The sequence below is a fragment of the Glycine soja genome, chromosome 10 (genome assembly GCF_004193775.1).
Source record: "Glycine soja cultivar W05 chromosome 10, ASM419377v2, whole genome shotgun sequence".
Classification (NCBI taxonomy): Eukaryota; Viridiplantae; Streptophyta; class Magnoliopsida; order Fabales; family Fabaceae; genus Glycine; species Glycine soja.
This window is the reverse complement of record NC_041011.1, coordinates 38873493-38899371: the sequence shown is the minus strand read 5'-3', so window position 1 is coordinate 38899371 and position 25879 is coordinate 38873493. Positions and strand designations below refer to the sequence as shown.

At 31.7% G+C, this 25879-nt stretch overlaps 4 protein-coding genes across 13 annotated transcripts; 1 reads left to right on the top strand and 3 right to left on the bottom strand.

Annotated features, from left to right (window-relative positions):
- Positions 1 to 731: 731 nt before the first annotated feature.
- LOC114372123 (germin-like protein subfamily 2 member 4) lies at positions 732 to 6214 on the bottom strand. 3 transcript variants are annotated; one of them, XM_028329539.1, is made up of 2 exons: positions 5965 to 6213; positions 732 to 1589 (listed from the first exon to the last, which is right to left on the bottom strand). In XM_028329539.1, exons 1-2 carry the CDS (start codon positions 6080 to 6082, stop codon positions 1042 to 1044), a joined length of 666 nt encoding a protein of 221 aa, XP_028185340.1. In that variant the 5' UTR covers positions 6083 to 6213; the 3' UTR covers positions 732 to 1041. The 3 variants fall into 3 exon arrangements, with proteins under 3 accessions (XP_028185340.1, XP_028185341.1, XP_028185339.1); XM_028329540.1 differs by lacking the exon at positions 5965 to 6213 and adding an exon at positions 1960 to 2221 and having other exon boundaries at positions 798 to 1589; XM_028329538.1 differs by lacking the exon at positions 732 to 1589 and adding an exon at positions 5027 to 5857 and having other exon boundaries at positions 5965 to 6214.
- A 2544-nt stretch (positions 6215 to 8758) lies between these two features.
- Positions 8759 to 12796, bottom strand: LOC114369548. Its single transcript, XM_028326775.1, has 3 exons — positions 12199 to 12796; positions 10128 to 10295; positions 8759 to 9160 (listed from the first exon to the last, which is right to left on the bottom strand). The coding sequence occupies exons 1-3, from the start codon at positions 12637 to 12639 to the stop codon at positions 8951 to 8953; spliced, it is 819 nt and encodes a 272-aa protein (XP_028182576.1). The 5' UTR covers positions 12640 to 12796; the 3' UTR covers positions 8759 to 8950.
- A 398-nt stretch (positions 12797 to 13194) lies between these two features.
- On the top strand, positions 13195 to 16611 carry LOC114371047 (peptidyl-prolyl cis-trans isomerase, chloroplastic-like). The gene is made up of 7 exons (XM_028328453.1): positions 13195 to 13429; positions 13971 to 14162; positions 14448 to 14589; positions 14708 to 14796; positions 14936 to 14990; positions 15173 to 15258; positions 16192 to 16611. Exons 1-7 carry the CDS (start codon positions 13358 to 13360, stop codon positions 16345 to 16347), a joined length of 792 nt encoding a protein of 263 aa, XP_028184254.1. The 5' UTR covers positions 13195 to 13357; the 3' UTR covers positions 16348 to 16611.
- A 9-nt stretch (positions 16612 to 16620) lies between these two features.
- On the bottom strand, positions 16621 to 19073 carry LOC114371045 (uncharacterized protein C24B11.05-like). Of its 8 annotated transcripts, none has more exons than XM_028328449.1 (9): positions 19056 to 19072; positions 18701 to 18797; positions 18459 to 18528; positions 18184 to 18249; positions 18011 to 18108; positions 17616 to 17741; positions 17262 to 17525; positions 17062 to 17127; positions 16621 to 16956 (listed from the first exon to the last, which is right to left on the bottom strand). In XM_028328449.1, the coding sequence occupies exons 3-9, from the start codon at positions 18508 to 18510 to the stop codon at positions 16804 to 16806; spliced, it is 825 nt and encodes a 274-aa protein (XP_028184250.1). In that variant the 5' UTR covers positions 18511 to 18528; positions 18701 to 18797; positions 19056 to 19072; the 3' UTR covers positions 16621 to 16803. The 8 variants fall into 8 exon arrangements, with proteins under 8 accessions (XP_028184250.1, XP_028184249.1, XP_028184252.1 ...); XM_028328448.1 differs by having other exon boundaries at positions 19023 to 19064; XM_028328451.1 differs by lacking the exon at positions 18701 to 18797 and having other exon boundaries at positions 19056 to 19073.
- Positions 19074 to 25879: the final 6806 nt, after the last annotated feature.

Below are 25879 nucleotides of genomic sequence, written 5' to 3'. Positions count from 1 at the left end.
AATAATTATTTAAAATATTTTCTTTCATGGATGAAAATTCATACTTATAATATAAGTATAAATATTCTAGTATGTGTGATGCACATGATAAATATATTTTTATATAATTAAAATTTATAGTAAATATTTTTTTTGATATATTATATTATAATTAAATTTATAATATATAAATATTTTAAATATATAAATTATGTTTTAGATTATGATAAGATATTGTATTACCGAAAATTCAATCCATTGATCCTATGCTTGCAAAATATAATTAGTGTACATTTATAATTCCAAACGAAAATGTTAAGGATATTCTCTGTAACACTTTGTGTGATTGAAAATTACTAAACTCCATGAGTTTCAGTTCTCATGATTCTCTTTCTTAATCTATAAGTGGATCTTAATAAGTTAAGTTAGCTTGTGCATAAGAGATTAAGGGATTAAGAAGTCAATGTTCAACCATAAGAGACATATCATGATGAAAATCGATAAAAATTAAACTAATAATGTTTGTACGAATAAAATCAGATTTCACATTATTTATAGAAATCAAATTGAGTTTCTGCCACTCTTACAGGACTAAATAAATGTGTCTAAAGTTTTTTTTTATTAATGTACAGGAAATTGAATAATGAAATTTATTTTCTATCAAAATAATGATTTGAGTGCCTCCAAGTTTAAGATGTCCACATCTTACCAAACTGATTTAACCACTAACCAACCCGAAAGAGAAAGTGAGATGGTAAAGATCCAACCTTTATGCTGTGTTTACAACATCTATGACCACAAAACCAAAGAAATGAAAATACCCAGATAAAAGGTGACAGCTTCTACTTCATAGAATTTATATTACTCTTAACATGTACCATAATCCACGATACAATTACATCATTATTCTCGACGTAATATCAATGAGCAAAATGCAACACGGTAACTGATACAATGAATCATAACCCTTCAAGAATTATAGGAAAAATATAGGAAAGTAGTCTTAATTATGAAACTATTATCATAATCTTCCTCTCTGGAATATCATAAGCTCAACATAAATTAAGTCTTCTTAGGAGCAAGCTTGGCCTTGATGTCATCAACCAGTTTAGCATCAATCTGGAAGGCCTGAGAAAGAACATTACGAGGCACAGTTGGTGTTGAGGTGAAAAGAGTTGCAGCTATAGACACTGTGCCAGGGAGTTGGCTGTTGAAGGCAGAAAGCACAGAAGCAGGCTTATCCCCATTGTTCTTCTGATAGTGCACCAAACCTTTTGGGAACACAAAGATTTCACCCTTATTAATGGACTTTGAGATGAGTTTGTTGGCTGTGGTGATGAATCCAACATCTAGTTGTCCATCCAACACAAACACAATCTCAGTGGCTCGAGGGTGTGTGTGAGGTGGGTTAAGTCCCCCAGCTTTGTAGTCTATTCTTGAGAATGACACTCCCAATGTGTTGAGTCCTGGAATTTTATCCACATTGGCTGCAGTAACTACAGATCCCAATGTGTTGTTGGTAGCTCCAGGCTTGGCTAAACCAGCAAAGAAGAAATCAGCTTCTGTTACATTTGACTCAGCCTTGCAAGCAAATCCATTCACCTTCACACCTGCACATAATTAATTACACATCATTGTACTCTTTTCCTAAACACAATTTGGTACATTCATTTGTTATGTAATTCCTCCATTCCAGATTATATGTGAGTTTAAGATTTTGGTACAAGTATCAAGGAATGTAATTAATTTGTTGAATTTTAAAGAAAACATTAATAACTTTCTAATATATACTATTTATCTCTCTAATTAATGACTCATTTACTCTTCCTATACACTACTCCTATTAAGTATTGATTAAGGGTAGTCTTAGAAGAAGGTATTAAATACAATTATGCAACATTGATTTTGTAAAATGACATTTGAAATATATATTTTTCTCTCTAAATCATTTTATGATCTAGAATAGAGGGAGTATATTACCTGAAGAGGGAAGTGCCACACAAAGGTCTTGAAGTGTGTCAGGGTCAGAAGCGAAGGTAAAGGAAATGGCACAGCAGAAGAAGACCAAAATTGCAAAAGTGTTTGTTGGTGACATGGTTTGGACTTTGAATAATACTTAATTGTATTGATTGCAAGAGTAAGGCTTTAGATCAATGAGTGGAAACTGAAAAGGTATATTTTTTATAGCTAGAGAGAAGAGAGTGTAATGTTTGTGTTGGATGGTGAGAAATGTGGCAAGTTACTCTCTTTATATATGCATCATTTGTAAACAGGCAGTGGTTATGGGCAGAGTAGATGGGAGAGATGTGATGGTAAAGTATTAGTGCAGTCCTTAAACTTAAATTCAAAGCAATTGTGTAAAAAGACTTGACAGGAATTCTATAAACTTTTTAAGTCCATTTCCACAGAAATAAAAATAAAAATACACTTTTTAAGTCTCTACTAGAAAAGAAAAATATTAATGTAAATAGAAATCAACGTATAGATTAGTTTGTTGCTTGCAGGGAATATGCAGACATTGACTATCTAATGAAGAGGAGTTTGGTGAGAGATGCAAGATTAAAGACAGATCAGGACTTGATCTCCATGCATTGTGGTGAACTCGAGAGCTCATCTTCTATCTTTTTTCCTCCATTTTTCTCTTTTTGCTTCCATGAAATTCAGTTCAAACAGTAAACCAATTATGTTTCTGATTTGACTATCCTTCTTATACTATTTAGTTTAATCATGATTAAATTATCAAAATAGTAATTAAAACTAATATTAGCAATCATGTTTGTGGTTCGATAGTTTTCTAATACAGTAAGTTATTTGGTTTGTAATTAAATTATCAAATAATATTAAATTAATGTAACTGTATGACCTAAATTAAAGTTTTGCAAATTCAATTTGGATTTAATTAATTATATTATCTTTTGAGTCAGTTTTAAGAGAAATTAACTTAGACTCAATTGCCAAACCTGAACAACCTTTGGAAATTGATGGGGGCATAGGGCCCTTTAGAAGCGACACGCACCGGTTCAGTTCCACCATTGCTTTCACTGTTAGGCCCATATGAAAAATGGTTTTTCCAAATTAGTGAAATGATAAAAATTTATTATCTTTTAAGTGGAAGATAAGATTTTTTTAACTAATTCGTTTTTTTAACTAGTTAGTTTAGTTAATCACATCAAATATGTCAACTATTTATATTATTATAAATTATTATTTTTATTTTTTTATCCACTTAATTATTTTTCATTGATGTTTAGAAAATAATAATTAAGTAAGAATATATAATAAAAAATAATTAATACATTTAGTAATTAGAAAAGAGTTTTATAAATTTTTTTTAAAAAAAGTCTTATAATTAAAGACGAAAGAAGTATATTGGAAACGATCCATAGCTAATTCTCACATAGTTAATCTCATCCTCTCCATGGATGTAAGTTTGATTTCTCTTCAAAGCCATTAAAATCCTACTAGTGTAACTGTAATTAGGATAAAATTGTTAACTTATTGTAAAAGGGAATATGAAAATCTATGATTAATAAATAAGATTTAATTATCCTTTTGGTTCTTATAGTTGTAATAATTTTTTATTTATGTAGTTTAAAATATTACATTTTGGTCGTTATAGTTGTAATTTGACTCTTGTTGTCTAGAATCGTCTAACGTCATTACGTTTAGATCTTTTAAGATCACTTTAAAACTAAAATTGACTATAAAAAACCAAAATAAATTAAAACAATTTTAAGGAATCACGATATAATGACATTAAACTTTAGACAGTAAACTAAAAGGAGTTATAAAAAATTACAACTACAAGTAACCAAAATAAGATAATAAAATATAGGAACTAATCATTTAGCTTCTAAGGTTCTAGTTTTTGAGCTCCTAACGGTCATTTTATAAGCTATTAAAGGCTTATAAGCTTAATTTTATCATATATAAATGAAAAGATAATTAAACCAATAAATAATGTTTAAACTTAATTTATTTAAATTAAATTCATTTATTATTTACCAATAATCACCTTATCATTTTGTTTGTTTAATATAAAAGAAAAACATATCTCATTCTATTCTAGTTTATTTTAAACCATGATGATATACAGTTACTCTGACATTATTGCTTTCAGATTGAACTAGTTGATCTTAATTCGTGTATCGGAACACGTCTCTTTCGGTCAGCTGCTGCTGCTGCTGCTGCTGCTGCTATTATTGTTGTTGTTTGGAATCTTCCTTGTTCTTAGCGGTAACGCATCACATGAGAATGAGATGCCAAAGTTTAAACCTAACGTTTTTACCGTTCAACACTCAATGCCTTACCATACCTACTGGTACAATGCAGTTAGCTAGCTGCTTCATCATCAGTTTTTCCTTGACAGAGGTTTATGAAGGTTCTGGTGCCACCATTGCTACCTAAGGGTACTGTCTAGCACAAAGATATAAAACAAAAATACACAACATACACATATGGATCAGAAATTATTGGATGGTTCGGACCATCATTTCTAAGTACTTCTTAATTTCGAAAGAACAACTAAATAAATCAAATCAAACAAAAACACACATGCATTATGCTTAAAATCTGACTCAATTTCAATGGAGTGATCCAATCAAACTTAATTGCATGCATGTGTGCACTTATAACCTGCGGCAATGAGAAAGGAGAGGAATGGAGCACACTGCAAATTATAAATGAAACTTGTGTGTACTTATAATTCATAACTTACAACTTAACAAGTTAAGCTGTCTTCTTGTCTCGAGGGGACTCTTTGGTTTTCTTTAATTTTATAAAACGGCACATGGATATTTAATCTGCATGGATATCTTTTTCTATCTAAATCACTCACTTTAGTTAGTCCATTACCTTTTTTTTTTCTTTTTTCTTTTTAATTATAGGTCATTGAAAAGTGAAATTAATTTTCAACAAAAAATATTTTGAGTGCCTCCAACTTTAAGATGTCCGCATCTTACCAAACTGATTTAACTACCAACCAGCATGAAAGAGAAAGTGAAGTGGTAAAGGTCCAACCTTTATTGATCAGTGTATACAAAATCAATGAACCACGAAAACAAGAAATTAATATATATACCCACATAAAAGTTGAGAGCTTCTACAGTATATAGAATTAAATTTTGATTACTCTTAACATGTACCATAATTCCGCGATACAATTATATTATAATACTCGATACTACATCAATGAGGAAAATGCAACACCATAAGTGATACTGATACTGAGTCATAACCCTTCAAGAATTATAGGGAAAAGTATAGGGAAAGTAGACTTAAAAGACTGAATCTTGCTCTCTCTCTTGAATATGATTAAGCTCAACTTAAAATTAAGTCTTCTTAGGAGCAAGCTTGGCCTTGATGTCATCAACCTTCTTAGTATCAATCTGGAAAGCCTGAGCAAGAACATCATCAGGCACAGTTGGTGTTGAAGTGAAAAGAGCAGCAGCTATAGACACTGTGCCAGGGAGTTGGCTGTTGAAGGCAGAAAGCACAGAAGCAGGCTTATCCCCATTGTTCTTCTGATAGTGCACCAAACCTTTTGGGAACACAAAGATTTCACCCTTCTTAATTGACTTTGAGATGAGTTTATTGGCTGTGGTGATGAATCCAACATCTAGTTGTCCATCCAACACAAACACAATCTCAGTGGCACGAGGGTGTGTGTGAGGTGGGTTAAGTCCCTCAGCTTTGTAGTCTATTCTTGAGAATGACACCCCCAATGTGTTAAGTCCTGGGATTTTTTCCACATTAGCTCCAGTAACCACAGATCCCACTGTGTTGTTGATAACTCCAGGCTTGGCTAAACCAGCAAAGAAGAAATCAGCTTCTGTCACATTTGACTCTGCCTTGCAGGCAAATCCATTCACCTTCACACCTGCACATAATTAATTACACATCACTGTACTAATTTTGTTACATTTATTTGAACTATAAGAGAATAGAGGTAAATTAAAATGGTGAATAGTAATGTATATACATTACCTGAAGAGGGAAGTGCCACACAAAGGTCTTGAAGTGTGTCAGGGTCAGAAGCGAAGGCAAAGGATATGGCACAGCAGAAGATGACAAAAATTGCAAAAGTGTTGTTTGTTGGTGACATGTTTTGGATGATAATTATATATCAATTGCAAGACTAAAGCGTTAGATATCGATGAGTGGAAACAGGAAAAGTTTATTATATAGCTAGAGATAAGAGAGGAATGTTTGTTTTGGATGGTGAGAAATGTGGCATGTTGCTCTCCTTTATATAAGCATCATTTGTAAACAGGGAATGGTTATGGGCAGAGTAGATGGAAGTAGTGATGTGATGGTAAAGTATTAATGAAGTCCTTCAACTTAAATTCAAAGCAATTGAGTAAAAATGCTTATGAGGTATTCAATAAACTGTTAAGCCTTAATTTGCGACAAAAGAAATGTACAATTTAGGTAATCAAAGGTTTCAATGTCTGAGTCTTGAATATGTAAGTACATTAAAAATACGGAAAAACTTTGTTATACATTATAGTCTTACCCAATTTAAACAGGATTGCGTACAATGAAAAATATATTTAATTTATATAAAAAAAAGATTAATTGGTATGTTGCTTGCAGGGAAAATTCGAAGATTGAGTATCCAATTAAGAGGGGTTTGGTGAGAGTTGAGAGATGTAAGATTGAGTATCCAGAGTTGCCATGCATTGTGATTAACTCGAAAGCTCATCTTCTATCTTTTTTTTCCTCCTCTTTTTCTTTTTTCTCCAACCAAATTCATTTCAAACAGTTCACCAATCATGTTTCTGATTTGACTGTATCTTATTATATTATTTAGTTAAATCATGATTAAATTATCAAATTAGTAATTTAAGCTAATATTGAAATTGATTATGACCTAACGTTTTTTCGAATTCAACTTTCGACTTAAATATATTATAGTAAATCCGAACAACCTTGGAGAATGGATTGGCCTTGTTTACAAGCGACACGCACAGCTTCAGTTTTACCTTTGCTTTCATTGTTATGCTTTTAGTCCTGGGCACGCACTATTATGTGTTATGAATTAGGTAAACTTGATTCTCTTGATTATCGAGGATGTAAATGTGAACTTGTAGTTCTCATTTTCTACACAGTCTCCATCAACGTCAGTGGACAGTTTCCATCAGGCATCAGAACTTCGAGAAGCCCATTTCTGTAGAGACTTTCTTGTTTCTTGTTGAACATGGAACGTAATTAACTACCCCTTTAAAATGTTGGTTTTGGTTTAAATACATGCCCATTTAATTTATAATTTCTTCCAATTTTATCCACTCTTCTTCACTTCTGCATTCATTCCAGGAACACGGTGCATGTCTAAGAATGCTTCTGCATGCCACGCAACATTGGCACATGCAAGCTTCAATCATTGCATGAAGCGGCGTTAAATATGACATTTGGCTATGGGATGTTTAGGTAAACTTTTTTAGAAATACTCCTAAAAAAGAAAATTAGAAGAAAAAAATTAAATAAACTTCTTTTAAGTTAAAATAAACTTTTCATTAGTTAATTTGTATTATTTCATCTTTTAGAAAAGAAAAATTATATGAGAAAATATTTATCAATTAATTAATGGAAAACTCAATTTAGTTTATGGAGAAATTCATTTTTTTCTCTTTATTTTTTTCTTAAAAGTATTTTTTAAAAAAATCATCCACACAGACCCTATATCTACTTGTTCTTGGGTGACTTATAACTTTTTTTTTTCTGAAAGGCAAATAAATTTTTATTTTAAAACACCTCATTTGGCAAAGTTGTGACAAAGTTCAGTGAAAAAATACAGAGAATCTAGAGATAGCTAAATACATGACAGTCCCCCAACTATCCAACAGCAAAAAAGATGTGCAAACATGCACTGCCACCCCATAATAAAATGAAATTCACCGAGAATGTACAAACATACCTAAAAACACCTTAATCTAATAATTTCCTTCACTTTATAGCGCCCAGACTGAACTATAATTGGTACCGGTATGAATATATTTCACTTTATATGCACATACGTCCAAAAATTCTATCAGTTTTCCAGCACACTTATAGTAAATTTCCTCCCTTGATATTTCTCCAAACCATACATCCACGTCTAAAATACCACCTACATAGAAAACATAATATCCACCCAATTTACAGATATAACACCACTGTGTGCTGGAAAACTGATAGAATTTGACAAAGCATGTGCTATATCGTTTAATAAATTTAAAGTTTGAGTGCATTTTTTTTTTGGCCAACATTCAATACATATCTCTCAATATGCAGTGCCTAATACTATAGACATTTCGTTGGAGGTGGGATTGGATTTAGAAAATACAGAAAATGGAAAAAGAATTTATTAATGAAAATATTTAATATTATTTTAACATTTTTAGTGATTTATTGATTATTTTTAACAATATATTAGTAGTTCATATTTAACAGCGTCATTAACTTTAATTCAAATATGCACTAAGATATTGGTATATGACTCCTTTACCTAAGCACCCTCAACAAATGCAGATATAATATAAATGAGAGAATTGTTAGTAGAATATTATCTAACACACTTTATATCATGGGCTGAAATTTATTAAAAATTATAAATTTGGTTAAGTCTTATTTTATAGATTTTAATCAACTTTAACCAAGAGTTAAGTGTGTCTAACAAAGAGTACATTACTGTGAACCCAACTCTGAAAACCAACAAACCCCACATCCACCCCAATTGTTGTTTGCTTAACTGCTGATGGTTAGTTCAAACCCAACATTCAACAGCATTGTAAACTCTCTCTTAACTCTAAAGTCTAAAATGGCATATTGGTTCAACCTTCAACGTAAAGATCAAGGTGGTCCAGACCTTGAAGATATTCTAGAGGGCGTATAAGACCAAGCATGAAGATTTACAAAATGAGCAGTGACGAGTGAACTATACTTGTATTCATTTTTTTTTGTATGATCCACAATATATCATTAATTACATAACTCATTCGAATTGATGTGTTTGCACAGTCTTGAGAGTGACTTTTTGAGCTTCATCCCTGACAGATACAAGGTTCGTTTTTATCTCATTGCAAAGTCTACCCTCTATGAGACGAATTGGCAACCACATCTTTGGCTTAACATCAACAGTGTATGAGAGAGTCGTACTAACTTGTCGGACTTGAGACTGTTCACAACTTTCGTTGTTGAAATGCTGCAAAACCATCATCATTGTGTAATTAGTGGAGTACTAGTATGCCAACCCCGTAGAATATGTGGTTTCAAAATTTCAAAATAAATATTGAAAAAGTTAAGCTAAAAGCAAAAGAGATTCCTTTTCATCAATAATATAGCTGCCAAGTTTCACATAAATCATAGCCACAACTTGGTCAATAGCCTAAAATAATCAGCAAATTTAAGTTTCCAAGATATGATAATAACCTTCACTTCTAGTTGCTCTCCAACAAAGACTAGCCATGAATGATCCATTAAGAAATTCACAATGTCAATTTTAGAAACTAAAAGTCAAGGGCATGTTTTGGGGTGGTGGCAGTGACAAAGGTGGTATTGTTGGTAGTGGTGGTGACGACAATGACATGGTGGTGAAATTGATGGTGGTGATGGAAGCAATGTCGGTGGCAACGATGATGACACTAATGGGGCTGGTGGTAACAATGTTGGTGGTGATGGTAATGTTGGTGTTGATGGTGGTGATAACAATAATGGTGGAGGTGGTAGCGATGCTGGTAGTGAGGTGGTCGTGGTGGTGGCAATGACGGAGGCAGTATTTGGTGGTGGCAATGATGGTGGTGGTGACGGTGGTAAGGGTGGTGGTAACAAAAAGTATCATTGTCGAATGTGGGAAATGTATGTTTTTTGTTAAACTAAAAATCAAATTCACAAAACCTTTTTTTGTTGGTTTTGAAATTGTGTAATAATGTTTCGAAAATAATTTAAAAATCATTTCAACTCCTTTTTTGCCAAACACGTTTTGTTTTGAAAATTGCATTTGAAACCCAAAAACCAAAAACTCGCAACCACTCCAAACAGGCCCTAAACATTTGAAAAATATTTATGATACAGAAACGTGCCTATACACTGATGATTTATGCAAATTAATATGATGTATTATGCTGGATCCAGAAGAATTCTAGAATTAAGGGAACAAATTAAGATCTTACCTGCAAAATAGACCATTTTCCTTCAAAGAGTTGAAAATCTCCTTCAATCATCTTGAATTCAATTTCCTGCTTCATACCAGAAGGAAGAGTCTCCAATTCTTTCTCATAACAATCTACAATTACTTTAGCATTAAATTTTATCCCAAATGCTATGTTCTGCTGTCCAATCTGTTTAGATAGTGTAACAAAAATAAATATAATTCAAGCCAAATGCATTAACAAAGAAAATTCCAAAAGATATCAATTCATAGATCAGATAACAGGTGACAGTAAATTAGGTAAAACCATGGTTGGCCTTACTATAATGTAATCATATCCAGACTCTGTTTGGATGACCTTCTCAAAAAGTACTTATAAGAAGAAAAGAAAATGATGATAAAAAGAAATTAAATTTCTCCCATAAGTTAAAATCAACTTATCTACTTCAACTTTTAAAAAACTCTCTCATTTAACTTTTCCTAAAGCTAAGGTTTAGAAGTTGATTTTAACTTATGGAAATAGTTTAATTCATTTTATATTATGTTTTCTTCTCCTATAAGTGCATATTGAAAAATTAATCCAAACAGAATCTATAGAGTTTGATTTTAACATGGAGTCATTCAAAATCATTCATTGTCTCCAAAACTAAGACATCAATATAAGCATAGGATCACACTATCATTTCCAAAGTAAAACACTGCACCAACTAATGCGCAATACATATCACTAACACTAGTATTCCCGTACTTTGACAGTGTAGATACATATGCATCATGCCATCATCACCCACAATGATGCCTAAAGGTGCGTTGGTTGAGGCCTGTGTTGGTGCAGAAAATGTTCAAGAACACATTCCAATATGGATTTCTTTCCAACGGGTATTATAGTAAAATTTGCATTAGTATGTGCAAATCAAATAGCATATAGCACAAAATTCACTGTCGTGTGTGCATTGACCATCAAACAGCAAATAGAAGAAAAACTTGTGTTGTGATTCTGTTGGGAACCAAGAATTGAAATGCGAAAGAAAAGAAAGGATTTTATTGACTAGTAAGAAAAGAACAGAAAATAGGAGAGATAAGTCTCCTCCAAGGGTTTCCCCTTCACAAAAAGATTTCTCCTTTCACAAAGAGCTAATGCTCAATCTACACATGAAAAGATCTCCCTCTCTCCTATCCTTATTCTCCTATTTATCTCTAATAAACCCCTCTAACTAACTAACTAACTCATTAACAGACTAACTATCTTAGCTAACTTTCCCTTCTCCTTATATCCTAACAGACTCAAGCAATTTTACTGTGCTATTTGGCTTGTATTGTCCCTTAACATATTTCAAACACACCCTAAATGCTTTACAAGTCATCTGTGAAAGTCAGACAGCTCTAGTCAAACATAATGCACAATCATATATCATGAAGCTGGATGTTCCACATCTTTAAGACAAAAGTCTTTCCATCCAACATTAACACTAGTTTTTTCTTTTTTCTTATCCACTCTACTGTAAGGCAGTTGTGCGTGTCTGGTGAAAATGCTAGTAATATTTTAGGATTTAAAACTGGCTTGAAGGACCGACAATTCATGGCATACACCAAACAAAATTATATAGCATTAAAACTCTGGTGTTGTGAAAGCCTCTCAATTAAGTGCTATTCTGTTAATTTACATTGCAATTTCCAGCAAGTAGGCCACAAGGACCATGAGTTCCATTATAGAGAGTATAAAATAAACTATCAAGTACAGGAAGATCCCCTATATAGCAATAGCAACACAAAATTCAATTAAATTTTTATCTTTATACCTCACTGCACAAGTCCCCAGTTCTTACGAGAGTTGTCCAATACAAATAACCTCTATTCTAATGAAGACATTGGGGAATTACTCTAATCTTCTCACTTTACGTCTCCAAATTAATAAAGAATAATGGAATTCGATTCAGAAATGAAAGCAAGCCCAAAACAACCCTAGCACATTAATTGAGACTTACCAAATTAACAAATTGCCAAAAAAACATGCAACTAATTTGATAAAAAAAAAGAAAGAAGCAAACTTTAAGAACCCCATTTGGAGCATAACATGAGTAATAGTGATTAACCTGCAAAAGACGAGCATAATTGTCACCCTTTTGGAGCAATTGGCTGACAGCGAGGCCAGGAACAAAATCAGCCAACCTCTCATAATCGGTCAAAATGTTCCAAACAGCAGAAAGAGGAGCTTCGATGGAAATCCTGGATTGGATTCTGCGCGAGTTCTTTTCCAGCTTCATCACCTCTATGCACACCCCATCCTCAACTAAGGACTCTTCTGACACCTCATCATCTTCCAAAGTGGTGGGGTCGGATTTGGAAGCACAGTATAACAAAGATCTGAACTTGAAGGAGCATGGTTTGGGAGTGGATAGGGAATGGTGGGGCTTGAAATGAAAAGGGTGGAAGGAGTGGGTTATGGCAATGGAATTAGAAGAGAAGGAAGGGGTTGTTGGTTGAGGGAATAGGAAAACGCAGTGTGATTCTGGGGAAACAGGAATGGCGCGCATTGTTTCTGTGGTGCTCTCTTCTTAGTTCTCTAACATACCCTTTTTGTTTTTTACCTTTGCAAAACGGCATAACCACAAGTCCAACTTCTACTCCTCACCAACAAAACAAAACAAGGTATCTGCATGCCCCAGCCTAGTTTTACTGTCCAAGCCGAGAATATCTATGCTACTACAACTATTTATGGTTTTTTCAGTTAGCACTTTTTCATTGTTAGATATTAAGTTTATTTTTTTAGTTTTAGTTGATAATGTATTGATATTTTTTAATTTTGGCAGATAACTATAAATGAAAAATTGGAATTTTACATTATTTACATAATGACCCTGCTCGTGCTCGACAAGGGCCAATGCACAAATACTTAAATTTCAAATTCTCTTTTGTATATATGGTAGAAGTGGTCGTGAAACAAATTGGTCTTGTGTTGCAAACGCCAAGCTTGCTTTAGTTCATTTATAGAGAAAGAGAGCGAAAAAAAATAAAAGTAAAATTAGATGGGATTTATATTTTTATACTTTATTTTAGTTAAAAAATTTAATCTTTTTCCACCTTCTTTTTATTTGTTTTTTGGATTTGGAAACCATTTTTAAAGGGGGGGAAATAAAAGTTAGAACAGATTATCTTTATCCTTTTAGCCTTTGGGTACCCCTCTGTGTGGCAGTGCATCTTCATCTGAAGTGAGAAGCTAAACTCAAGGGTCAAAAAGAGCACAGGTTAGTCATGACATCTTCATTCTCAACGCAGTTGGTGCAAAGTCAGAACCTACCTCCTCGTTTTCATCGCCATGTCCAGGTTACTATTTCCACGCAAATGCGCATATCTTATTAATTCATAGGTTAAAATAGTATTTAATTTCTCTTTATTATTTAGGTTGAATTTGTTCTTTTAATTTTTTTATTCAATTTAATCCTGTAATATTTAAACTTCAGTTTGATGTTCTGTTTTTTTTATAATTAGTCCTCTAATTTTTAATTTTTTTAAAAAAATATGTATTTTATGACGATTTAAAATCAATGAGAATTTTAAACTGTCACAAAATATGATTTTTTACAATTTTAATTAAAAGATTAAATTGAATTGATTTAAAAATTTAGAATATGAAATTAAAAAAATATTAAAAGTTCAAATTCAACATAAATAATAAATTAAAGGATCAAAATACTTAATTTAACCTAATTCATATACCTTTGCATGTTTCATGGTTCATCTTTATCTATGTATGTATAGCATAGTGTGTACTTTTAACTTTATAATATCAGTCAGCAAAAGAATTTGCTACTAAAATCAGCTGTCTGTTTAATAATGTTTTTATTTTTCTTATTGTTGTTTTCAGGGGAATTTTAGCCAAGATGTGTCAAAGGTTTCAATGACACATGTGGTCCGTAGCAGTACCAAATCACAGCTTGGTTACGGTAAAACGTTGGCATCAAGATCTCACTATGCTGCCAGATTTTCAGTCTCACGACAATCTGAAGCAAAATCAATCACATATAGGAGAATGACATGTACTAATGCTAAGGAAAATGTAAGTGTATCACTTTAAATTTGTGGTTTGGAACTTTGTTTGCACACATTCTATGCCAATGTTTGTAGTAGGATAGTACCTTCAGAATCTCTAACTTGCACTTTGTGCTTATTTCTGCCCACTTGGGTACTAGGATATGTTTGTGCAATCACATAATCATTTAGAATGATTAGTGTTTGGTTAGTCCTGAAATTTATTGAATTGCTTTAACTGGAAATATTCTTGGCAATTCTGCTATGATTTATGATATTTCTTTGTTATCTTACATGGTTCTGTAACTATTAGGTTCTACAGCTGCAAGCCAAAGTGACAAACAAGTGCTTCTTTGATGTAGAAATTGGGGGTGAACCTGCTGGCAGAGTTGTTTTCGGCCTATTTGGAGAAGATGTTCCTAAAACAGTTGAAAATTTCCGGGCTTTATGTACAGGCAAGAAATCAATTTTTTCTACAGCAATGTTCTTGTTGTACTGGCGATTTTTGTGGTGAAATGAAATGGTTTGTGTGACACGGCATTTTATATATCAAGTTGAATCATCTCTGTGTAGGAGAGAAAGGATATGGCTACAAAGGGTCCTACTTCCATCGTATAATACAAAATTTCATGGTTCAGGGAGGGGACTTCACTGAAGGAAATGTGAGCTGTGTTATATTTTGTAGGTATGATTGCATATACATGCTAATGTGTGCATGCAATTGCACACTGTGGTGTATATGCATCGTGCTTAGGGTAATAATGTTTGTTCTCACTTCAAAATTGCTTTAATTGGCTGCAGGGAACTGGTGGAATCAGTATCTATGGTGATAGCTTTGACGATGAAAATTTTAACTGTATATCTCTTCTGGATCAGTCATATTGAGTTTAAATATTTTAATTGTAATTGGTATTCAAAAAATTTCTTAGGCCAGTATTCCAATTTAACACTGTTTAATTAATCTTCTTCAGATAGGGATTTTAAAATAAAGGATATCTGATATTTAGTTGGCATTTATTAAAAAAAAAAACATTGCAGTGAAGCATGTGGGTCCTGGAGTTTTGAGCATGGCAAATGCGGGTACTAATACCAATGGCAGTCAATTTTTTATCTGCACTGTACAGGTGAGAGACATATGCTGTCCTTTCACATCCAAGAATTAGACAAGGCATATATATGTTTTTATGTGTTTTTTCTGAATTCCGATCACATCCTTCCCCTTTAGTCGTTATAAACAAGAATTTTTTAGAAATAACATTACTTTGGAGGACTTTAGTGAAAACAGTGAAACCACATAGCAGAAGATCATAATATCTCTTTATATGATGACCAGATTAATACATTCAGCCTACATTTTAAAACTCTTATTTTGCCCAAGTAAAACTCTCTTATTCTTGGTCATGGGTTTTATTTGGCCAAAGGTCTCTAATCTTTGTTTAAAGTAGAGTAGGACACTTGTAGCCGCCATCATCTATGCATAATTATACTTTCTGATCTCATATTCTCACTGAAATTCAATTTTTGTCTCCCTCATCCAATGGTATCCTGGTAGTTTTCAAATTGTTGCAGCTAATTAAGCCTTGACAATTTGATGTCTGCAGGGCATTATTTTTGCTGATACGGAAGTGCCTTATATTGACTTGCGTTTCTTGAATCAATTTAATAACTATGGGGATAACATTACTGCAATTGAAACTATGGAACCACAGTCAAGAATTCATAAAAGTAAAAGGAACAATAGTGTAATTCAGGTTCAATCAATATCCATTAATTGATCTTTTTTACATAGCCGAAGAAGTCTCAATAAGTAAGGCTATGGTTATTCTTTCAAATCGGTTTTCATATCTAAAACTATTATATCTTCTACCTGCTAGATTTCAAGTGTTATGTTAGATTCCAGCTGTAAGAATAGGATGGAATATAGATTCACATATTTTAATGCTCAATTTCTTAGCTAAGCTATCCTCTTAATCTTTTTCATTCCAACCATTGCATACACATCATTTAAAATTTGTTTTGGTTTTTTACTAAGTAAATGATGTTACTTCATGTTGTAGACTCCATGGTTAGACAATCGCCATGTTGTGTTTGGACATGTCATTGATGGAATGGATGTAGTGAGGACACTTGAATCGCAGGAGACAGGCAAGTTTGATAACCCTCGGAAGCCATGCAAAATTGCTGATTCTGGGGAGCTGCCTATAGATAGTTGATCTTTGCACTGAAGTGCAGTACAATTTTCTGACTATCAATCACAGTTTTTGGTTGAGAAGGGTGTTGAGGGATATGGATATCTGCAATGTTTTACATGTTTGTATTATCATTGATACTGGCTGAAGGAGAAATCGAATGTTACTACTAGTGCATTTAGTTAATTACCATTGTTCTGAGAGATACAACACCCATATTTTGTATTACCAAACTGTACGAAAACCCTTATTTAGTAGATGAGTAGATGTTTTTCTCTCAAATTTTTAGTTCTGCGATTTACACTTAATAATTTCACATCCGTTTCGTGATGCCAAATTGCAAGATTTATATATTCAAGCATCACCATGCCGTGGAGACAATTTCAAACTTATTGTAAATTTAGATAGAAACATACTGCAGAGGTAGAAACTCTTGATTTGCTTGATAAGTCTGCTAAAAACATTTTATCGATGTAAAACTTAAGCTAGGACCATGGTTTCAACTGTTGGGGGTTGAATCTTTTGCTGTTGGTTGCCATCTTCAATCTCCCAAATTTCAGGTAACGCTTCTTTGATATTATGAATGCTGTTCAGGGCATGATCAGCTCCAGGGACCAAATCTGAATGGCCCACCTGCCAACAATGAGTTATTACTTGTTAGCTTGCATTGCACGACAAATGTGTTATTAATTTCTTATATCTTCTCATAAAATGCATAGATAGCAAATTGTATCTTACTAAAACAGTGTTAAGTCCAGTTATTTTTGCACTTTCAACATTTCTAACACTGTCATCAAAGAAAATCTGCAGGACATAGAAGAGAACTATTATGAATTGATTCCAAGAGTTTTAAAAACAAAGGGCCAAAACATGTCTAAATAACCACATAAAAGAAGTAATCTTCCCATGTCACTTTCTAGGAAAGTAATCAATCTTACTGTTTTCTTTGGATCCACATTAGCAATCCGAATAGCAGCTTCAAAGGCTTCCACAGATGGTTTACAGAGGATTTGTGGGTGGGAATTGAAACATCCATTTTCTGTTAAATCTGTGAGCACATGATTATCATTTGGTACATCCATGCAATTGATTTGTTTGGGAGGATTAAGCGTTTCAAAGCATATGATGCCCTCAAAACAATCTTCCAAACCCAATCTGTTGAGAACTTTAACTGCATGTGCATGATCTGCATTGGTGAATATCTGCAAATAACATTTTCAAGTCAAAGAATATTGTGGAATGCTCCTCACTGTGCAAATTTATGTAGAAGGTTTGACATTTCCCTGACATACTATTTTACGCTGAGGCATGGAAAGCAGAAGGTTCCTTAATACTGGATCAGGCTTCAGTTTCTCGTATGGTAACCTTCCATGCACGTAAGCATGAAACTCGTCATTGTCAAACTCATAACCAAGGACCTGAGAGGAAATTATAAAATAAAATTAAAGTTATTTCGTTCTTTCAACATTTTTCTTATAACTCTTTTTTTTTTCTTTCTATCTCTTTCCGTCACATCATGTTTCTTATCTTTCAATTGTTTTTCTCTTTCTAGTTGTAGAAAACAAGAGTAGAAAAAAGGATTTCTCTTCAAATTATATAAACTCACTGGGATAATATCATTGACAGTGAATCAGCATTTCAGAAGTATGATGAAGAGAAAAATGAGAGCAATACCAAATCTTCATACCTTTAATCCTGCCATAGTTGTCCCGTATTCCCTATACAAATCCAAACACATTTTTGGCACTTCACTCTCTTCAATATGCAAGAGTTCTAACATATACTCTGCAAAAAAGATGGGTCAACTATAATAGTACTTGTATCACATATGAGTTTACCTAAACACTAGAATATATGTACCTTGTATGTTCTTGCGACAAAACAAATTGAGACCTAAGCTCAATGGGTAAAGAGTGTCATCCATATCTGTGACCAACATTTGGAATCAGAAATTAGCCCCAATTTTTTTTTTCATTTGAAACAGAGAATTGCATAATGAATTCCTTATTTCCTTCTGTTTCTTTCTTTTGGTTTGTCTTAATGTCTTCTAATTCTCAAACAATACCACATAAAACTGAGCCAAAGGAAGTTAAATAAAAAAAAGCAGAAATGTTATTGAGTTGCACCAATCATACCAAAAAGCAAGCACTCGTACTTGACTCCACCAGTCCTATAAGAAGTATCCATCTTAGAAGAATTTCAAATCTGCAACAAATTTCAGTAATAGCTTAATGGGCTCACTATATTTGCAGTTTGATGATCATCATAAGAATATGAGCACCTGAAAAGTCTGAAATAAAATAGAAAACAACTAAAACTTGCCTAACCAACTAGTTTCAAAGCAAGAGTACAAAAGTTTAATAAAACATCAACACACCAAATACACCACCGATCAAGTAGCTCAAAAGAGTAGTACTGAACTGACAAAACCCAACTCTCAAATTTATAGTTAGATACCCTCCACATGAATCTGCCTGATTTAAAAAAAATAAAAATTAGCAAGTTAGCAGTTATTAGTCATTTCATGGGTTATGTTAAATTCATTGCGTGGAACATGCCTAACAATGTGAACCACATAAACTTACTTAGAATAAGATAATATCTAGTAGACTTTCCACACATTAACAAGACATTAGTGAACGGTGAAAAAAAAACAAATACGTTGAGTGGGATGAAACTAAACGAAACAATACATGTACCCAAAAGTAAACTAGAGTGTTTGAATGTAATACCTCTGCAGCACGAAATGGTCGTGGCTCACAAAATCTATTTGTACGTGTATATGAATTTTGTAGGAGGACCCACCACTAAGCATAATGTGCGAGGTGACAAAAATTTCTGAGGTGGTGAGCATCGTCATTTTTCAATTGTTAGAATTCGACATTAGTCATCAAACGTTAATTTTTCAGTCACTTTCTGTGCTATAATTGCTCCATTTTTCATACAGTATTAAATATATGCTCCAATGCATGTTGACAATGTGTTATCTCTACGTGCTCCACTTGAAGAAAAGTAAATTGCTGGGGGCACTATTTCCAACCATATAAAATTGATTCAAAGGAATGGGATCAGTTTATGCTATTTGGTATGAGACTTTCATGCCAAGGGAAAAAAGGAGGCATATAGCGGTAAAGATGAGGTTTATTCGTTTAACTATGATGGAATATAACTATATTTTATATTTTTTTTTATCATCTTATTAGTTTGAAATTATTTTTATCAAAAATAATAGTAATAATAATTATTTTTTATCAGATATCAATGAACATATAAACATAAATATTTTTATTCCAACACGATTTTTTTCATATATAATCACCAATTGGGTCTATGATTACGATAAAAGATTTAGGAGTTAGGACCATTCATAAGCTATTACTTTAATGTCTTTTGCGTCCAAATCAGATGCCACCGTCCATGTTAGGCTGCTACTAGTAGAAGCTGAATCATCACCATTCACCACTAAGGGTAAACATATTGCCACGGCAACATGGAATAAGACGGGAGAGTAAGACCCCGCCCCATACAATATTGACCCAATTAGTTAAAATTTATTGAAAGAATTTTAAAAAATGTTTTTTTTTAAAAAAAAAAAACTAATTTTTTTATAAGAAATAGTTAAAATTTGTTTCTTAAAAAAATGTCAAAATTTGTTTTACAAAACATTCAGACAAACACATCAAAAACAGAAAAAAATTTATTTTTATTTTAAAAAAAAAAGCTTAAACAAATGACTCATTAATTCTTTATTAAATAATAAAAAGAAGTTTAAACGGTTTAGTAAGAGAAACTAAATTTATATTATCTTTATTTTTTTCCTTTTCAAATATTAATGAGAATAATGAAAATAATAAAAGCTTACCTGTCTTTGGTTTTTATATGATTTTTAAAAGAAAAATAAAATAAAAACAGAAGCATTTTTTGTAATTATTTATAAAATTAGAAAATATTTACTTGAATAAAAAAAATGTGCTATAAGATTTGTCATTTTATCTGCTATTTTGCTCCATAACTGTGTTGGCGTCTTGATATAATTTTTTAAAATAGATATTCATTAAAAACATTAATATTATTTATCTCTTCATTGTTTAGTTTAAAATTTTTGTTTAATAGCATTTTCAACTTTTCATATAATGAATTAATTCTCTATAAAATTATATAAAAATATTATTTCATATATAATATAATTAATATATATTATTAGCCCAAATCAAATAAACATAAAACAAGAAACAATACGTATTATGAAGATACATGATTAATGAATTGGGTTGACTTTTGTAGAAATAATTAGTCTTTTATAACGTGATCATCAGGAAAATTAGTTTGCACAAAAAAAGGTGATGAATTAGAGTTCAAATTTCTATTAATAGAGAGTTCAAATTGTCTACATTTATTATTTGGCAATGTCTAAACGAAATTACCTATAAAGAAAGATATACGTGGAAAAGCAAAACAAAGTTATATACAAAAATCTAGGTATATTATTTGTAAATGCTTAAGATTGGTTGGTATAAATAAATAAGATGATTGGTATTTGCATTCTTTATGTTTAGTACTCTTTCCATTCTCGTAAATAAAAACATTATCTTGATTTCCCGTCTAAGCCAGAGGAGTCATATTCAATAGGTCCACACATTGGAGCGTGGGATGAGATTTAAGTGCATGCAATTAATTTTTTTTAATTGCTATCAAATACTTGCAGGCCACCGATTAACCCAATTGTATATTCCATGTATAATAGTTTATAATATACTACATAATTATGAATTTAGTTAAAATTTTCTATGGTGCTTTCCAAATTTGGAAATTTGGGATCTGTAATTGGGACTGACGGGGCTTAAATTTTTGTTGGTACAATTAAATTTTATATAATCATTTAAACATAAATTATTAAATTATTATTTTAATTAATTTAAGATAATTATTTTAAAAGTTAATAAATTTATTATATATAATAGTGTGATTGAATAATTACGTAAAAATTTTATATTTTAGTACATAACTTTTTTTTTCTCATAATTTTAATTGTTTTCTAATCAGCAACTAGCTTCAGTCCTGCACTTGATAAAAATCAACGGTTAATAAATGTTTATCAAGTGACCATTAGTGCATGATCATCACTCATCGGTCATCAGTTTGTAAAAAAATAAATAATATTATCACTGATCAGTATTCCCTAACAACTTTCTTAATTCGCATGTCTCACTGAATAGCTGTTAGCCTTTTATATACTTAAGAAAAGGAATTTGGGATTCGGCTAAAATATTTCCTTGTAAACTCATACTTAATTAGATGATTAATTATCACATAATATATATTTTAAAGTAATTTAAATATATTTTTATATTTAGGTAGCATTTTGATTTGAGTAGAGTTTAAAATATACTTTAAAGTTAAAATTGTTTGACAAATGACAAAAATACGATTCATTCATGTGAAAATATTCTTTTTTAAAATATGAAAATAATTAATAACAATAATTAAATTATGATTAAAAATAATAAATAAGTAAAATTAAAATCTAATATAATCGTTAAATGTAACTCAACAAATAAATCATATCTTAATAAAATACTTCAATTATCATTAAGATATATCATCATGTTAAAGGGGCATGTAACCCACAAGACATTTAAGGCAAGTGTCTTATGCCTCTAATATATATATATATATAACCAGTGTCTATTCATAAAAGAAAAATAAAATTAGAGTCATAAGAAAAAATCGTGTTTCAAGCCTTTTACTATTTCAATTCAGACATTAATATGCTACATGTTTATTAGAATATCACTCATTAATTAATAGATAACTAAAAAAATTGTGCACTTTGTATTGCCCTATTGCTTTTTTTTTTAATGGGAAGACCTATTGGTTATTTAACTGCATTAAATAATACAGCAATTAAAACTAATAATTGAATGTACTCTTTTAAAGATAAGTTTACCATTTTTTAAGATAATATAATTAAAGCTAATAATAATTTTATCATTGGGATTTAATTTGAACAATTTTTACTATATGAAACTGGTTTTTTATTATTTTGCATCCAAAAATCTAAAATTTTAGGTGAAAATAAATTGAAAAATATTTTATTAATCTTATTTTTTTTAAGATTTAGCGAGCTTATTGAACACTACATGTAACCGTAGTTGCAACTATTAAAAAAAGAACTTTCAAATTAAACTTGCTAAAAATAACAATATTATAAAATAGATTAAATAAATTAGCAACTTATCTATCAAGAGTGAAATACTAAAATTAATTGATGAATTATTTTTCACCTCAATTTTTTTTTGTCTTAGGCCTCATATTCTTTAGACATGACCCTTATCTTGATTGTCATCACCTTTAATATTAAGACCATTGTTATTATCATTGTTGTCATTATCACCATCACCTCTTTAGACTTTACTTAAAAGAGATCCAACTTAATTTTACTTATATACAAGTATTTGAAGATGAAAATATATTTTGTAATAATTCATGGTCATAACATTTTGAAATTTTGTAACGCTCATCAGTTTTGAAAACCATTTTGAATGGTTGTTAATGGATGATAATGGCCAATAAAGAATTGTAACAGCCAATAATGAGTGGTAATGACTGATAAATGCATTCTTGATGGTAGAATGCCTATATAAGCACATGAATTTGGTCCCTGAGCTCATCCCTTCGAATTCAGTCTTATACACCATCTAGAGAGTGGAAGAGAGAGAGCTTGGAAGAACCAAAACAAGAAACTCTTCATAGCAATGGCTGGAGGTATGTTTTGATCTGTAATTTCCGCATTTTATTAATAACCTGTGTTTCTTTGTAGTTTGTAATATCACAGGTTAAAAGAGATTTGTTCTAACATTTGGTATCAGAGCCTAGCTTACCTCTGCCTTGTCCATTTTCGTTTTTCGGTATTTCCGGATTTGATTTTGTTTATGGTATGAAGGGCCTTGTTTCTTAAAAAATAAAATTAGAAGTATGTATTTCGTTTGATTTCCTTAATTTTGGCTTTTGAATCGTGAAAAATGGTGTCCGAATGAATGAAAAACGAACGGGTCTGCGTATGGGTCGGGTTTGACCCGCTAAAGGTTGAAGATGATGAACAGTGTTTTTAAAAAAAAAAAAAAAAAAAGACAAAAACTCCTATGTTTTGTGCTAGCTGGGTGTCGAACCCTTGACTCCAAGAACACTAATGTATGTGTAGACCTCTAAACCAGTAAGGCTTTTTTGATATGTTGTTGTTTTTAATACGTTATATACACATTGTGCTTTACAGTTTTTTGAATTTTGATTTAATTTATGCATGAATATATTCTAGAACATTTTATTCTATGCATATATATATGAAATCAAATGCATAATATTATATTTCAATTATAAAATTATATGAGAATCTTATTCATAATTATATTGTATCTTGATTTTGAAATGCAAAATACTATTTATTCTCATATAATAAATTTTATGTCTAAGTGATCTTTATGATTTTGATTAATTATGGATTAGCCACAACATCTATATTTGATTAAAATTATATATTAAGTTGGTTAAAGATCATATAAGGAATTAGACATAATATTGTAATTAATTATACTTATATAATGAATTTTATCTCACAAGAATTTTTATTATATATGTATAATTAATTGGGATAAAATGACGTATTATTTTTCATGATTTACCCACAGGCATCATGATGTATGTATAATTTGTCGATTTTATCATAAAGTAAAAATTTACGATAGAAATTAAATTATTTTCATATTGTACCCGTAAAGCATGAATATTAAGCAAATAATTTGATTATTCTATCATAAGGTTTAATTGTTTCTTATTGAATTAAAAATTTAGCACACAGGCAATTTTTATGTCACAAGATTCAATTTTATGGTATGTTTACATTGGTAAAAGATACAATTAAGATTAGTATGCCTCAAATTTTGACATAAGCCTTTGAATTTTGCAGCTTCTCAAACTATTAATTTTTCTGATATTCAATGTGATGTTCCCGAACTCAAAGGAGATAACTATAAGATATGGAAGGAGAGAATTCTTTTACAATTGGGGTGGATGGACATAGATTATGCTATAAGGAAAGACGAACCACCTGCAATCACAAATGAAAGTAGCCCAGCTGACGTTGTGCTATATGAGCGGTGGGAACGATCCAACCGGCTTAGCGTGATGTTCATTAAGACTAAAATCTCGGCTGGGATACGTGGTTCTGTTGACCAGCATGAAAAGGTCCGAGACTTGCTTAAGGCCATTGATGACCAGTTCATCACTTCAGATAAGACTTTAGCAAGCACCTTGATCATGAAGTTTTCTTCTCTTCGGCTCACCAGTGTGAAAGGTGTGCGTGAGTACATCATGAAAATGCGAGATATTTCAGCTCAACTTAAGAAACTAGAGGTTGATATGTCTGAGTCCTTCCTAGTGCATTTCATTTTGAACACCCTTCCGCATGAATATGGGCCATTTAAGATTTCCTACAACACACATAAAGATAAATGGTCTATCAATGAATTAATGACCATGTGTGTTCAGGAAGAAGAAAGGCTTGTAATGGAGATGGGTGAGAGTGCACTACTGACTACTGCTTATGGGAAGAACAAAGCAATTAAGTCTCAAGCTTATTAGAAGGGGAATGGTAAAATACCACCTCAAGCTGATATTAAGAAGGTGGCAAAGTGTTTCTTTTGCAAGAAGAAGGGACACATGAAAAAGAATTGCCCCGGATTCCAGAAATGGCTTGAGAAGAAAGGTAATCAATCTCATTAGTATGTTATGAATCTAATATGGTTAGTGTTAATATTAACACCTGGTGGATTGATTCTGGATCTACTATTCATATTGCAAATTCTTTACAGGGTATGCAAAACCTAAGGAAACCAGTGGGAAGTGAGCAAAGCATTTTATCAGGCAATAAGCTAGGCTCACATGTGGAGGCCATTGGAACTTGCATTTTGACTTTAAGTAGTGGCTTTATTTTAAAATTAGAAAGGACTTTTTATGTACCAAGTTTTTCCCGAAACTTGATTTCTATTTCAAGGCTTGTACCGTTTGGATATTCCTTTAATTTCAAAGACACATCATTTGAGTTATTTTATAATTCTGAATGTGTTGGGAATGGTATATTGTCTGATGGTCTTTATCTTCTTGGTTTACAAAATAATGTCACTTATAGTTCTATGCATGTTCAAACTGGTATTAAAAGGTGTAATATTAATGAGAATTCCTCTATGTTATGGCACCGGAGATTAGGACATATCTCCATTGAGAGGATTAAAAGGTTAGTGAAAGATGGGGTACTCAATACTCTAGATTTTGCTGACTTTAAGACTTGTATGGACTGCATTAAGGGTAAGCAGACCAACATGTCTAAGAAATGTGCTAATAGGAGTTCAAGCATATTAGAAATAATTCATACTGATATTTGTTGTCCAGATATGGATGCACATGGTCAGAAATATTTTATCACCTTTATAGATGATTATTCACGATATATGAATGTTTATTTGCTTCATAACAAATACGAAGCATTGGATGCCTTCAAAGT